Raw genomic sequence first — 14585 nt, forward strand, 5'->3', positions numbered from 1 at the left:
CTACTGTCTAGACTGCCGTTATTTAACATATTACGTGTCACAGAATGGGCGTCATACCTGCCGTCGTATAAAATCGACGTGACAACTCCGTTGCATAGATATATAGAGGATGGAAGATTTCATACTGGTGAGTTAGCAAGTTTTCATTAAAAACGCAACATAACGATTGAGGCCTACTATTCCAATGCATTACAGCAGCGTTCCTGTAAAACTAACTTAAAAAGTGGCATTGTGCTGAGGTAGGCCATAGGTGCAGTTTTATAACAAACTAGGTCCCAGTTCGCGATGCTAATTGCAAGTCTAATAGCAATTCTGACCGGTTTTGTTTGAGTTAGTATTTAGGGTGCGGTTGGGAATCGCGTCTTGCATGAATTACTCGTTTCTTAGGCGAAAAACTCATTCCAACTATGTAATTTACGGCTGAACATGCAATTTGCATGTCTTCTCCAATGAGGGAGACATGAGACATAGACGTACAACTTATTTCCAAACGAAGCAGCAGGTGCATACGTCGGAGAGCCCGATCAGCTAGCCGCAAACACGGGCTACTCTAACCATGGGGATAACGGGCTAATGAGCGGCGACAAAACGGCGCTGGTCCCAAATAATGTGTTTGATACGTCACGCTAAGTGGTCGTCACGCATCGTCACTTTCATCAACGGTCTTTTGTCGTTTTCCCTTTATGGACACAGCTCTAGAAGACGGTGCGATGGACGCCAACATGTATAAAATGGCGCCACCCAGTGGTAGGACAATGCATATAACACTGCTTTGTACTACGCCACTGCATTGCACTGCCAGTGTAGTACAGTATCTGGCAGTACATGCTAATTGTACTGCCAGATATATATTCCGAAACTATAAAGCAAAAAGTCACAAATAAACTACTCCAAGATATTATTCGTATTAAATAGTAGTCAAATTATGGTATTTAATATCAAGAGTAGGCCTACATAACCAATGGATACTGTTACGGCGAGGAAGTTTCAGATTCGATATGACAGGATATACTTAATCTTCATCCTGATCGCAGTTACTTAAAAACCCTGGGCAACTGCAGGCCAACACATAAAATGAAGATTCTAGACTCCTCACTGCTGACGACACGAAATTCAGTGATACCTATATCCTTACTGCTCGAAACTGATGAATAGAGGCCATGGATCGCATGTAAACCATCTGCCAAAACCTGTCTTTCTGATGCTCTGGACTTCTGATCCACTTTCGTATATTAACGAAAAAAGAATGTGGGAATTATGTCTAGTTTGACTACATGGCATTAGTCGGTTAAAGTCAACCAAGAACCAAGCAAAAGTCTCAACTCTGTTGTCTGTGACGGCACTTTTATTAAATAAGCCACAAGAATATATGCATGTTTAACCTAAAACATCAACTATGTCAAAGCGAAAACATAAGAAAACTGATGTACTTACAAATATTTAAAAATGAGTATTGCACTAGTCTACTATAGTTCATATCTCATTTGAAAAAGAAAAAAAAAAATACACAAAACATATAGACATAGGTTTCAGCAAATAAGGCTTCTTAAATTTCAAGTGAATTAAGTTTCTGGACTGAAATAAAACTGTTGATTTAAAAAAAATCTAGTTTATGTGAAGTCCAAATTTATACCAGAACCAGATGAGGGGAAGGCATATGGTATAGAGGAAAACCTGATTTCTATGCCAGAGTTTATAATGAAATTGCTTAAAAACGCAGATTGCAGTGTAATTCAGTACATTTTTTGATTGCGAGTTCAAGTTGAAAGATCTCAAAAGCCTTCAGAGATAGAGATGACGTCAAAAGCAAGATAACGAGACGAACAATCGTTAAATAAAACATTAGTGACATCACACTGGCTCCTAATTCGGGTTCCTTGCAATTATCAGCAACACATTTCACGACTAGTAACATCCAGGATTATGTTGCTAGGCAACGAGTCCCAGCATGTAACCTGGAGTAACGAAGATAACCAGCACCATGTTGCAGTAAACTGCCTATTTTGATCCAGTGCAATATACCTGCTGTCTGACTGATTGCCGTAATATTCTGCAAAATGTTAAGCGCTTTCAAAGTGATTCTGCCATTTTAAGACTCTAGCAAAAAGAAGGTGGAGTATGCTGGTTCAGAAGGGACTGATCTTAGGATCCATTTCCCAGTAGGTTAGAAAAATCGTAAATAAATAACAGTGAAAAGCTGCAATACCGGAATCCTCACATGGATATGCGCTCCAGAAAACTGAAGGGTGTAGGCCTATACGATTCATTCAGTTCTCCAGCTGTCGTATGTAAGGCCGTGACCGAAGCGATGAAACATCGGCAATGGACTTACGCACGGCTCATGAAACGGCAAATCAGATACAGTAAAAAGTGATTTTTCACAGCAACACTGAATGGAAATCAAGTGGACATGGACACAGATAAACTAAAATAACGCACATTTTATAAAGTACTTACAGGTACTCTCTATGCTTAAATACATCCTAGTCAGATAAAAATGAGAGTACTGAAAATAACAAATAAAAACGTAACATTGTGGAATCTGATTGGGCAAACGAGACATGTGACCATGAAATACCCAGTCTAGGCACAGTGACCACCAACAGCGTTCAGTTTCACGACAGAGATCCCTGTTAAACTACAAAAACAGGTAACAGGAAATTTGATCCCAAGTTCCTTGCCTGGAGCCAAATCGTGGTCTCACGTTTCCGAAGCGTTTTTACTACCGTGCTGGCGCGCCCAAGCTCGATTTTTCACGCTGTACGTCTAACGAAAATGAAAAAATAAAAAATAAATGTAAGGCAGAAATACCTACAATACTCTCCTCCAGAAGCGTACTCTTTTTTTGTACAGTATATTCACAACACAGTTTTACCCCACCGCCTGCGTGCGTGCGGTCCTCGCGTCGGGACGGCTCAGACTCGCATGTCCGTTTTTATTACGATCCGCCACGGAGTGCGGGCCCATCAATCCAGCTGCTTGCCGCCGTCCGACTTCTGGTCCAGTCGGCTCTTGTTGCTCTTCACCATGTAGATGAAGTAGGTCAGGGTCTCCTTCTCGTTCACGGGGATGTTGCGGAAGTGACGGCTGACCGTCTGAAAACGTAAACAGACGAGTGGGTCAGCGATGGTGGAGAAGCGTGGAGGGAGCCTGTGTGTCCGTGATTACGGGATCCGCCGTAATTGCAGGGGAAAGTCGTGATTTTTCCCCCCTACAGTGGCCGTTTCCATGCACGTCACTTTTAACGTTAACAGACTGGAAGTCAGAGCAATGTATTGAAGCCTCTTTCACATTCTGGGCAATCAGAGAATAATAATGATATTATTATTATTATCATTATTATTATCATTATTATTAATAATAATAATGCATATGGAAAACAAACAAAAGGAGATTGAAAGTTTTCATCCAAAAGCTAGTTTCGGTGGCGTGATTCGGGGAGAGAGGTAATTGGACTGAATCGTTGACTTGAACTTTATTAACGGTGTGCAAGTCTCATTATAGAATGTCTGGACCTCTGCAGCCTAGGCAGACCTGGTCAGGTTAATTTATTTTCGCAACCACCCAACCCCCCCGCTCCCAAACAGGCTGGGAATGACACATTGAGAGGGTCGTTTCAGTAATTCTATGCCAGCTGCCACATCGGAATGAGTTCACCTGTTGATTTTTTTCCAGAAATGCTCAGTAATTACTAAGTGACCGCTAGCTCTCGAACCCGAATCGCTTTCACCACATAAATCACCGGCAAGGCATTGTGTGGCTTTCATTAATAAGATCAACGTCTTGAAAAGGGAACATTCCGTTTAATATTTCACATCTGAGGGCGTCACGCAAGCTGAGGCTGGAGAGCCAGCTCGGTACCGGTGAAAAAAAACACAAAGGCCTGTAGTTTATTTTTTAATCGGAGAGTGTTTTTGTTGCAGTCTGAGGGACGTGCTTTGTTTTTTTTTCCCCCTCGTTATGGACTGTTTAACGTTTTTCTCCATATAACAAGCTACTTGTCTCTCAATCAAGGCCGTCACGTCACCGCGAAAAATGATTTTGGGCAGAATGCATCGAAAGTCCAGCTGCCTGCAGTGAGATCAAAGATGCACCTGAGATAGACAAAGCGTCAACGTGAACTGCGGGATCGCAAATGACCGCAAAGCTTAAGGTCGCAGGAATGCATGAACGGAGAAAGGGGGGGTGGGGGGGGTTGGGGGGGTTTGCATGCAATGGAAAACAATGTTTGATATTCCTAAAGCTCTGCCTTCTGTCCTACTGACAACAAAGAGGAACCAGTTTGGCATCTCGGTATATTGATACTAAACAGGATTCCGGGCCGTTCGCTGAAACAGGCTTATTTTCACTGGAAATGAGTTTACATAAGGAACGCCCAAACCATTTTCTACCATCGAGTGCCCCTCTACACGCTACACCCTCCGTCCTTCCTAGAACCCCCGACTTCAGCGACCGCTGCAGCAGTTTGATGGCCTCTTGATGTTCCGGCGAGCAGCCCGTCCAAAGTGCCGAACTTTGTAGGCTGACTTTCCCTCATGTTACTTTTAGTTTTAAAAAGTCAACGTGTAACACTGCCTGAACAGAATGAGCCTCGGTACAGTAAGAAAAGACTACAAGACACACAGTAACATGCTCAGTTACAACACATACCTTGAAATGTTTATAGATCAAAGACATACACATTTAATCAAGGTACCTCACTGTTGTTTAAGCAGCAGATGTAAAGAAAAATATCCAGTTTCCCCATCTTCAAACAGCACAAAGCAACCTACGTTTCCTTTGCTGTTAATCTGTGACCCCCTTGTGTATTGATCATGGAATTTTCTTCTTTTTTTTTTTACATCACAAAAGACAAAGCAAATAGATCAAAGCCAAAGAGATGACTGTCCTTGGGTTCCTCCAAATCCAGTTATGAAACATGGGTGGAGAACCCCCCCCCCCACCTCCAATCAATAGCATATGTTGTTAAGCTAAAAACCAATAATCCATTCAAGTTCATTCATGAAATCACAGCTATTACTTTATGTTGACTTTCTCGAAGCTTCACAGCCCTGAATCAGCTGAAGATGGGATGTCAGGCTCTCGTTAATATTCTCCCTGGTAGTCTGTGTTTTAGACCCCCTCTCTCACTTTTAAAATGGCCTTTACATCAGCGGTTCTCAACCTTTACCATGTCAGCTCAGGTCTCGACCCTATATCAAGTATAGGTTTAAATGAACGCTATGATCAAGCACGCGGTGCATTGTGCAATTTACGCCAATCAATGCCTATCGCACAAATCTGATTGGATGTGCCAGTGAATTTTAAATTAAGCATCTGTGGTTTGGCTTCTTGGATTGGTTAAATATTCACTAGTTTTGCACTAAGCAGACCCAAGACCTGTTTATATAGGTTAGTCCTAGGATTGGGGCTGGGGAATCTGATCGTGGATCAGCATAAGGCTTGCTGGTTTTAAAACACTTACATTTCCAACTCTGCCTCACGACCCTTTCAGAACTTGCCGCGACCCAGATTTGGTTCGCGACCCACAGGTCGAGAATAGCTGCTTTAAAGTGTCATGCGTACAAGTCATTATTGGAAATGCACCAAAGGACCTCAGATCAATCCCACATATATGTGCAGTACCTGCCTTGTGACGGTGCATGACTGAGTGGGGAAGTCGTTAAATGGCAAAAACAAAACTACCAAAGCGTTGAATAAACACTTAAGGAATGACATAAGAGAAAGTGTAACTGAGAGAGACCGACAACGGAAGTTTTAGCAAAACCGAAGCTCAAAACTTAACGCAAACTGCAGTCATAAATATCCCCAAACCACGCCAACCGCGAAGGGAAAAAAAAAAAATGTTTTCTGACTTGGGTATGAAATGTAACTTTCCAGAAATGCTAAATCTATTACTAAAAACAAGAAATATAGCTACCTATAAGGTAACTAAACACGTTTGACAGGAAACAGATTTTCTTACCCCCCCCCATCCCCCCCCCACCCGTCCGTGCGGCAGCTGAACACCACGGACTGTTCCGGAAGGCCCGGCTTTGTCTGAAGATTCAGGAGAAATGTTATTAATAGAGTGTAAGGCTGAGGCTGACGCAGAGAGCAGGCAGATGACAGCGTGCAGCATGTGCGATTCAGAGTGCAGGGACGCTAAATAAGTTAGCATGCTAACTCAGACTGAAGGGTATGGAAACATAAGATTGTGATACTCCCTAGAGGCTTGAGTCTAGCTGCCAATTAAGCAGCTAGTTACACTGCTGGGGGAGGAGGGGGGGGGGGTTTAAAACAGTCATTTTAGTGCTGGTACTACATTTTTCTTCCTTAACTGTGACCTGAAACCCTCATGGTGCTCTGCAGACATCGCTGGTTTCGTCTCGGGATCTCGTATATTGGACCCCATCCCCTACTGCAAATATTTGTCTCAATGACGCGTCACGGCAACGCACTCCTGTAATGGTTTGCCGAGCTTCCTGCTAGCCTGTCCTCTTTCAGGTAGTCCATTTTGCAAAAAAAAAAAAACCCCAAAATGAATTAACAATACCATTTTCAGCAGGAAACATAATTAAGTAGCCAGAACAGGTAATTAAGAAGTGATGAAGCACTCTGACACTTCTAGCAAGGATGGGATTACTAGCGGAAACCTGAAATGGGCGACGGCTTACATCAGCGCCGCTAGTGAACATCATTCCAAAAAAAACACACAGATTAAATATCAATATCTTTCTGGGGACTCTCCATTTCTACAGGCATAACCCTAATCCCGACAAGGACAAACTTAACTCCTACTCAGCCCTAACCTTAACCTTAAGTAACCAAACTAAATACATTGCCATTTTTTGATTGCGTTCGCAAATTTCCAGATAAATGTCCCAAGGTCAAAATGGCATGTCGTGGGGACATTTGGTCCCTACAACGTAGTACGCAGAGGACCACAGACGCACAGAATGATTACCTCAGCCAGCTGTGCTTTGTTCAGACCCGGTCTCGTCTGCAGCTTGTAGTGTCGCTTGTAGCGCCTCAGCGTGTTTACCTGAAGTTGGAACAGGTCGACCTGCGGGCACACAAACAGCCATCGCCATCCTGCTCTCTGAGGTCACCTCCTGTAGCGTTACCATGGCAACCGCTTAACGTTAAGGCAGCTTAGTATCTTACAAGCTAACTCTGCCGTATTGTTTATTTAAAGGGGGGGAAACTTCAAACTAACAATGGATCTGTGTCAGCTCAGATTAACGCTACCTTAAAAATCCACATTTGGATAAAACAGCTGGATAAAAAATTCAACTCGACAAGCAGTTGGAGACGTGCACTGTCCCATGTTTAAAAACACCAGGAAACATTAAGTGTCAGGACCTGGTTTTACGCTAGGTCGTTAAAACGACCGATTAGATACGATCGCCAAAAAGTCACTGTAAGCACCTCCGGCACTTCTACGTCGTGGTCTGGGGATTCTCCGCCGTCGTCGCTCGTCTTCCTCTTCCGCTTGTTACGAACGCTCTGGATGAAGTTCTTATGGAAGTCGCAGATGTACAGGTGCCTGACCTGATGATAGAATCATTTCCCCTTCAGCAAAGGCTGGGCACTTGTCCAGCACAACTCACAGAAAAGCACGATTACAACAATACTCAATCTTTCCCTTTAAAATAGGGGCCAGCATGGAGCCAAATTCAAGGCAGCTCTCGCAGTGATGCGTCATGCCCATGGCCTGAGTATCCTTGGCAACGGCCATCTTTGAGTGGGAGGGGCTAAATCACGCTGGGATTGGATGTGTGGGCGGGGTTGTGGGGGAGGAGTTGGGGGCGTGGCAACACGGACTGACTGGTACTTTTTCCAGGACATGGCATCTGACCAATGCAGCCCTGCTGCGACAAACAACAGTCTGAAGGCCTCTAAGGACGTCCCCGGGAAGAGCAAGCTTGCTCACAAGGCTTAAACGCCACCCCGCAGGAACTAAACAGTTTTTACACAGCCAGAGTTGCGGAAACATCCACCATCTTAGCCAGCAGACGTGCACGTACGAGCAGGAACAGAATAAAAGGACAAACTCGGAAACTAAATCATATGTGCAGTCAGCTGAAGCGGTCAGTTTGTTTTTTTAATTTTGGAAAAACGTCCGTATTTGCTCGCATTCTATCAGTTAAAGGATTGTCTACTTGCAGCGGCTAAAGAGTGCGGCCAAAGTGAACACCCATGTGTCCCAACTTGCAAAGCACAGCCCTGGCATATAACAGCAAAATTAAGTTCATACGTACGCTCTTGTCAATATCCAGTTTGAGCTTCTTCTGCGAAATGCTCTTCTGGATGCGCTTGCTGAAGGAGGCGTTTCCAGCGGCCCTGCCGCAGCGCTCGCCGTCCTCGATGAGACAGCAGCTCTGGCCGTAAAACGGCGGCGCCGGGGGTCCGTCGTGGCTGTCCTCCTCCGTGCTGAAGCCGTTCATGGTGGACTCCTATGGATCGCCGTCACTCGTGTCCGCAGTTCCCCGTTTTGCGGGCCGGTGCGCGCACAACTACCGGCAAAGTAACCAGCAACTACCAGAAATAAGTGCCGGACTGCGTGTTTATGAAAAATTAATATTATTTAAAGATTCCAGATCGCGCGTTACAGCAAATCAAACGGGATGTCCCACGTAAAGTCGTCTGCAAATACCGCACTGCCAGGAAATTTTAAAAGATCATTTAAAAATAGCTGACTTTTACAAGTTGATGTTATTTGCAAAGGTTTTAGGGGACGATGCACTCAGTCGAAATGACGAGCGGGTTCTCCAGAGCAGCTACGACGCGTTTCGCTATCGGCCAGGACATCGACAGCGAGCACAGACAGACACGCTGGCTAACAGCTAGCTAATCCAAATAGCTGCGTCGACTTTGCCGTTGTGCCAAGACAGCCACGGGCAAAACGCAGCACTCCAGTCGGCTTTACCGTTTCCGTGCAGAAGTCTTTTTTAAAACATATATCCGTACTTCTGGCTCATTCGCCTACCCTAGCTAGAAACAACAATCACACGACTCTTCTGAACTGTCGGTACAATGAAACATGTTCGGCCCGTGAAGCGGAAGTGTTGTTTCTAAATCCACATTGGTCCGATTTCAGATGTAGGCGGGCGTTCGTGTAATAATGTTCTACCTCTGACCAATCAGCTTATTCGGTTCGCTTTCTTCCTGGTTCCCGATTCCCGCACAGTCTCTTTTCAGCAATACTTCATAGGCACTGGATGCGGGAAAGCGACCATATCTCTTACATGAAGTGTGTAATCTTTTACATATATTTATTTATATACCCGTTATATAACATATTTGTGAGTGGGCCTATTAAATTACTGTATTAAATAAGACACTATTCACATATGGTGAACGATCGGTTATAATTTAAGCGGAGGTTGATCGTTATTTAAAACATATTTGTTAATTTAGAATGAAACAAGAAGCAGGTGGAAAATGAGAAAGTACGACCACGATTTAAACATCACTAAAGCGTGTACATCCAACTGTTAACTTAATTTCATTTTAATACCCAAAATATTTTATTTCAGACTGAAATGGTTTTAATTTCAGTAAATCTCATTCCTTTCCCCCTCAATTACAGCACTTAATTGGGCACCCTGCCTAATTACCAGCACTAGAGGGAGCTACAGTTCGACATGCGAACGCACTCCAGAGCATAGCCTCTATGAATATTCCCAACTTGGAAATAGTGCAAGTAACTTATGTAGATCGCCAGACTATGCTTTCGAAGCTCACGTTCAGGGTGTTTATTATAAGCGGCTTCCTGTAACGGCTTCCATTTCTTTTCATATAAAACATAAATTAAACCACTTTTAATTTAAGGAAAGTCACACACAAGCAGAAAATTATTCAAATATAGATTTTTTTTTTAATTTCACATTTCAGCAAAAATATGATAGGATTCCAGTTTAGTTTTACAGTTCATTGTATATCTAAATATCTTTTTACTTCTGTGTCAGTACAAAAAAAAATACTGAATGAGATACAAAATGTACACAGATTCTCAAAACAAGACGTGTACGTAGTTTAGCATGAATCACGAACTGTAACAAACAAAAACAGTATTAAAAAGGAAACTGTCTTAGTATTCTATCCCCGACATGAGTTAATGAAAGAATATGCTCTGTATAAAATATCGAGTCCGTAATCGCTTCTAAAATTGTACAGTTCCAGATTACAGACTTCGTGAAACGGACAGTCTACAACAGAAAAAGGTACATTTACCTAAACCTTAAAGTCGTCAGCAGGTTAAATTCAAATTATGTTAAACTAACGTACATATTCCCAATCCACATGTTAACAAATTCTTAGTTTACAATAAAGTATTTTAATGAAATTAAAATAAAAAAAGTGGATCACAACTAAAGGGATGTCGATATCAAGGGCACACTCGCTCTTCGGATCATTCGCACAAATGGATCATTCAAATAAGCATCACTCGGCTACATTTAGGCCTACTTCTGTGGGATTTTTGTCACTCGCCAACGAAGACAGAACAGGTCAATGAATTACTCCCTATTGATTTTCTTTTCTCATCAGAATCTATTTAAAGCATTCGTTTGAACAGTTTACCGGTAGATCAAACTACTAAAGAAACATTTAAAGAACAAGAAATAGAGACAAGAACTGGAACACCACAGCTAAATGAAATTCGGTACGTCGCTGTTGAATGAACTTTGACCCCCGAGCTGCGGATTTCACGTAATCACAGATCTCTCTGAATCGTATGAGGTCATCGCTTAATGCCATTCGTCATCAGTATTACAGCTACCTCTCTTAGTAATATCAGTATTAACGAGAATATTGTTGAACAGCCAGGTCTGATTTGATTATGCTACCCTGATCTGCTGTACAGCCCCACGTCTAGGTTAATATTCGAGTCGCTCCACATTCATAACCAAAGCAATGCAGTGACACAGACTAGGTGCCCCCCGGTCAAAGTGCAGATGCGACATTAAGGTGCAAACTCCACTCCCAGCTCCTTTAAACTAAACATCTTCTTGTTCAGCGTATTTGGAATCTAGTTAGGTATGTGCATTTTTATGCTTCAAATACTACAATGTGGATTTTAAGATGTCTCATAAAAAAATGCACCACACTCCAGAAAAAAAAAACTAAAACCAGAAAAGAGGGGAAATAAAATATCCTCTAAAACAAACACAACGCTTAAATACTTAAATATAAGTGCACATTAATGCATTGTCCCGTTCAAATCGATCTGACCATCACCTGAAATGCAGTGAGCATTAATAGGCACGCAGACACCCCCCCCCCCCAGTCTTTAATGACATGCAGTATGAATCGGTTATGAACCTGAAACCATCCTATAACCACACAGAGGAAACACCACCCCCCCCCCCATTCACACCTGGGAAAACATCAGAAGGGCAATGACTGAATTAAAAGGCTCTGCCATCACTTCTTTACAAAGACTTTGCATGAAGTTCCAAATGTGGCTTTGCGGTGTGTAAGTTTTGCATCGCATGACAGCATGTGATGGAACGGCATGGGGTGGGATGGAGCATCATGGGATGGGACGGATCAGGATGGGACCGCATGGGATGGAATGGGATGGAACAGGACTGGACTGCATGGGGTGGGATGGGACTGCATGGGATTGCATTGGATGGGAGAACTGCATGGGATAGGATGGAATATAATGGGACTGGATGGAATGGGATGGAGCAAGATTGGACTGCATGGGGTGGGATGGGACTGCATGGGATTGCATTGGATGGGAGAACTGCATGGGATAGGATGGAATGGGATGGAGCAAGATTGGACTGCATGGGATGGGATAGGATGGGGTGGAACTGCATGGGATGGGATGGGATGTGAGGGCCATGTGTGGATGCCTGACCTGTTTTAACCCTTTATAACGTTTCATTGTTGGGCTCTTCAGGTGGGTATTCCTCTTCACTCCCAATAGAAACATACAGGAATAAATACAACCCATCAAAAGAAAGAGAGAGTCAATACCCAGGGGAAGAAAGACAGAAGGCATGATTTTCAGACCAAACAAGAGACGAGAGAAGCCGGCGTTTTGACCAGGCCACGCTTCTCTCTTCCGCCGCCCGACAAGGCACTGAGATTTCATTCAAGTTTAACGTTTAAAGTGCCCCCGTGTTACAGGAGTGTCACCTCGGCAGCTGCCCGAGGACCAGGCCAGTCCAGGGGTGACGTCATACAGCCATCCCAAGCAACACCCTGGGATCCCCTACTGAACTCTTTCCGGAAGCTCCTATGGCAACTGAAGATAAAGTTCCATGTCATCTACTGCACTATATGCACCGTAATGTTGACTCAGCTTATCAGAGGGCGTATAACTAAAAAAAAAAAAAAGTGTGTAATGCATTAATGGTATCCAAGCCCTTACTTCTAAAAGTGGGGACTGCCTCTTATACCATAATTTACACTCAAATAAGCCACACATCTGACATTAAAGAAAGAAAAAAAAAAACAAACAGCATTCTTCTATAGACATTTCTCCTGTTCCGATGCCACAGCATCCCATAGCATCAAGGGTACAGACTCCGCACAGAATCTCTACCATCTGCCAGCATCCACAATGATGCCCTAGGTTTTGCCGACTGAGAAGTCCCTCGGTGTCACAGATGGTGGACGTGCTGCTGCGTGTGTGTGTGTGTGTGGGGGGGGGGGTAGTAGGGACCGTGGGCGAGAGGCTGACGTCCGTAACGGGGACAGATGCACCAGAGGACACATCCGCGAGCTTCCTGGAAGCCTGGCTCGGCAGAAGGTAACCTGAACCAGACCAGTGTCCAGATCCTGAAGTACTTGCTGGCGCCCTCTCCTGGCCAAGGTAAGTTTCTCATCCCTTGCCTCCTCCCTCCAAACACGGCTGCATTTCAACCGGCCCAGTTGGTCTCTGTAGTGATTTCAATATGTACATAGTTACTGAAACTACTTCATCCCACGCCCCAACCAAACCCAACCCCACCGCAGAGCACATTCCTGAGTTGGTTTCTTCCTCGTCGGAAGGGAGCAGGTGGAAGAGGTCGCCGGAACTCAGATGTCGTTGCCGAACTGCTCCAGCACAGTGCTGTTGGTTTTCTCGAATATCCAGCGCTGGCTCGGAGAGCTGGAGTCACACGTGCTCATGAAGACCTTCTTCTCCGAGGTGCTGCCGTCCATGCAGCTGTTACTGACTGGGTGGTACAGACTCTTATCCTGCGTGGGGGGGGGCGGGGGCAAAGTTAAGGGCAAATAATTGGAGACGAAAAAGATGGGCAGGAGGATAGGAACCCAGAGTCGGGGGGGGGGGGGGGGGGACGGTGGCCACGGTTCAGCTCTGCCAAATTAAGGCCTCGTAACGCTCCGGTGACTCGTCGACTCGGCATATTTGATCTGGGAGTTTGCAGCTTCTCGCCGGTTTGAGCCAAAACGCTAACGAGGCCAATTGTGATTCTCAACGAGACGTCGTATCCGAAACGCAAGACCGAAAAGCACTTTTTTGGGACTGCAAACAAAGGACAGAAGACTAAAGTATGATCAGTTCAACTAATTAACTAGTTGACTAATTGAAACATCCTGGTGTTTTTTTTTTTATAATCGTACAAAAACACCGAAATGGTTACTCAGGTAGCTAGACCATTTAAATAGTGACACGCGGGCTCGTCCACGTCGACTGGAGCACAACGCAGATTCTATTTAGACAGTTTGGGAGGGGACTGGGGAGAGCAGAGAGGTCGGGGTGGGGCCTCGTACCTTCCTGTACTTCCACAGCTGATTCCCCCGCATGCCGTGGCAGTCGTATAGCGTAACGGGGCTGTTGGGCGAGATGGCATCAAAGCACACCTTCTTAGTGTGCAAGGGGTCACCCACTCGTATGTCCTCCCTCCAGCCGAACGTAAACACCTGACCGGGGGGGGGGGGGCGACAGAGAGGGGTCGTGGATCAGATACAGCTATGAAACTAATAATGACAGGTTTGGATTCTCTAATCAAGTGGGGGGGGGGGGGGTTACCCTGAAAAGGGACTATAGCTCTCAACACTAAATGCCTTTCAAATTTGCATGCATCCATCCTCCCTCTAATCACTTATCCTGCTCAGTGCTGTGCGACTTAACATACGCAAAAATTCAGCTACAGCTATATGATCTACAACACGAGAGAAATCCTAACTTATTGTTTAAGTGAACATTCTGGGACACCGTCAATGGAAATAACGGGCCCCGCCCTCACCCCTCACCCCTCACCTGTCCGTGGCTCCAGCCTGCCTCGCCCCGCCCCTTCTGGCACTTCTCCAGACGGATCGGCGACCCCGAGGCGAAGTGCTTGCTTTCGACGCACAGGCCGCCGCCCGAGTTGCGTAGCTGGAAGAGAAGCGCCCAATCACGTTCGAGCAGGGACCCTGACCCCTAACCCGAGTGGACGGCCGCACACCCTGTGTGTCCACTCGATGCAGGGCATGGCGAGCATTAAACCCACATATCCACTGTAAGATGGGTACTGTTTCAAAGAAGCATGTGGCGCCCCCTAGAGGTCGTTTCCTTAAAATGCAGCCAGTATCACTTGTTCGAAACTGAAAAAAATCTTCTACGAATCAGGGGGGAAAGGAAAGGCGAAACTAAC

At 44.8% G+C, this 14585-nt stretch overlaps 2 protein-coding genes across 2 annotated transcripts in view; both read right to left on the bottom strand.

Moving 5' to 3' along the window:
* Positions 1-1323: 1323 nt before the first annotated feature.
* Positions 1324-9068, bottom strand: LOC111860905 (histone deacetylase complex subunit SAP30L). The gene is made up of 4 exons (XM_023845075.2): positions 8244-9068; positions 7411-7533; positions 6947-7045; positions 1324-3095 (listed from the first exon to the last, which is right to left on the bottom strand). The coding sequence occupies exons 1-4, from the start codon at positions 8427-8429 to the stop codon at positions 2967-2969; spliced, it is 537 nt and encodes a 178-aa protein (XP_023700843.1). The 5' UTR covers positions 8430-9068; the 3' UTR covers positions 1324-2966.
* Positions 9069-9839: 771 nt separating this feature from the next.
* galnt10 (UDP-N-acetyl-alpha-D-galactosamine:polypeptide N-acetylgalactosaminyltransferase 10 (GalNAc-T10)) overlaps positions 9840-14585 on the bottom strand; it is a 37751-nt gene continuing 33005 nt past the window's right edge. The window contains exons 10-12 of the mRNA XM_072706779.1: positions 14210-14326; positions 13720-13869; positions 9840-13182 (exon numbers count right to left, since the gene is read on the bottom strand). Of these exons, the coding sequence (XP_072562880.1) occupies positions 13021-13182; positions 13720-13869; positions 14210-14326 (429 nt within the window). The 3' untranslated portion in view covers positions 9840-13020. The remainder of the gene's footprint in view (positions 13183-13719; positions 13870-14209; positions 14327-14585) is intronic.

Source organism: Paramormyrops kingsleyae, chromosome 24, assembly GCF_048594095.1.
Source record: "Paramormyrops kingsleyae isolate MSU_618 chromosome 24, PKINGS_0.4, whole genome shotgun sequence".
Lineage (NCBI taxonomy): Eukaryota > Metazoa > Chordata > Actinopteri > Osteoglossiformes > Mormyridae > Paramormyrops > Paramormyrops kingsleyae.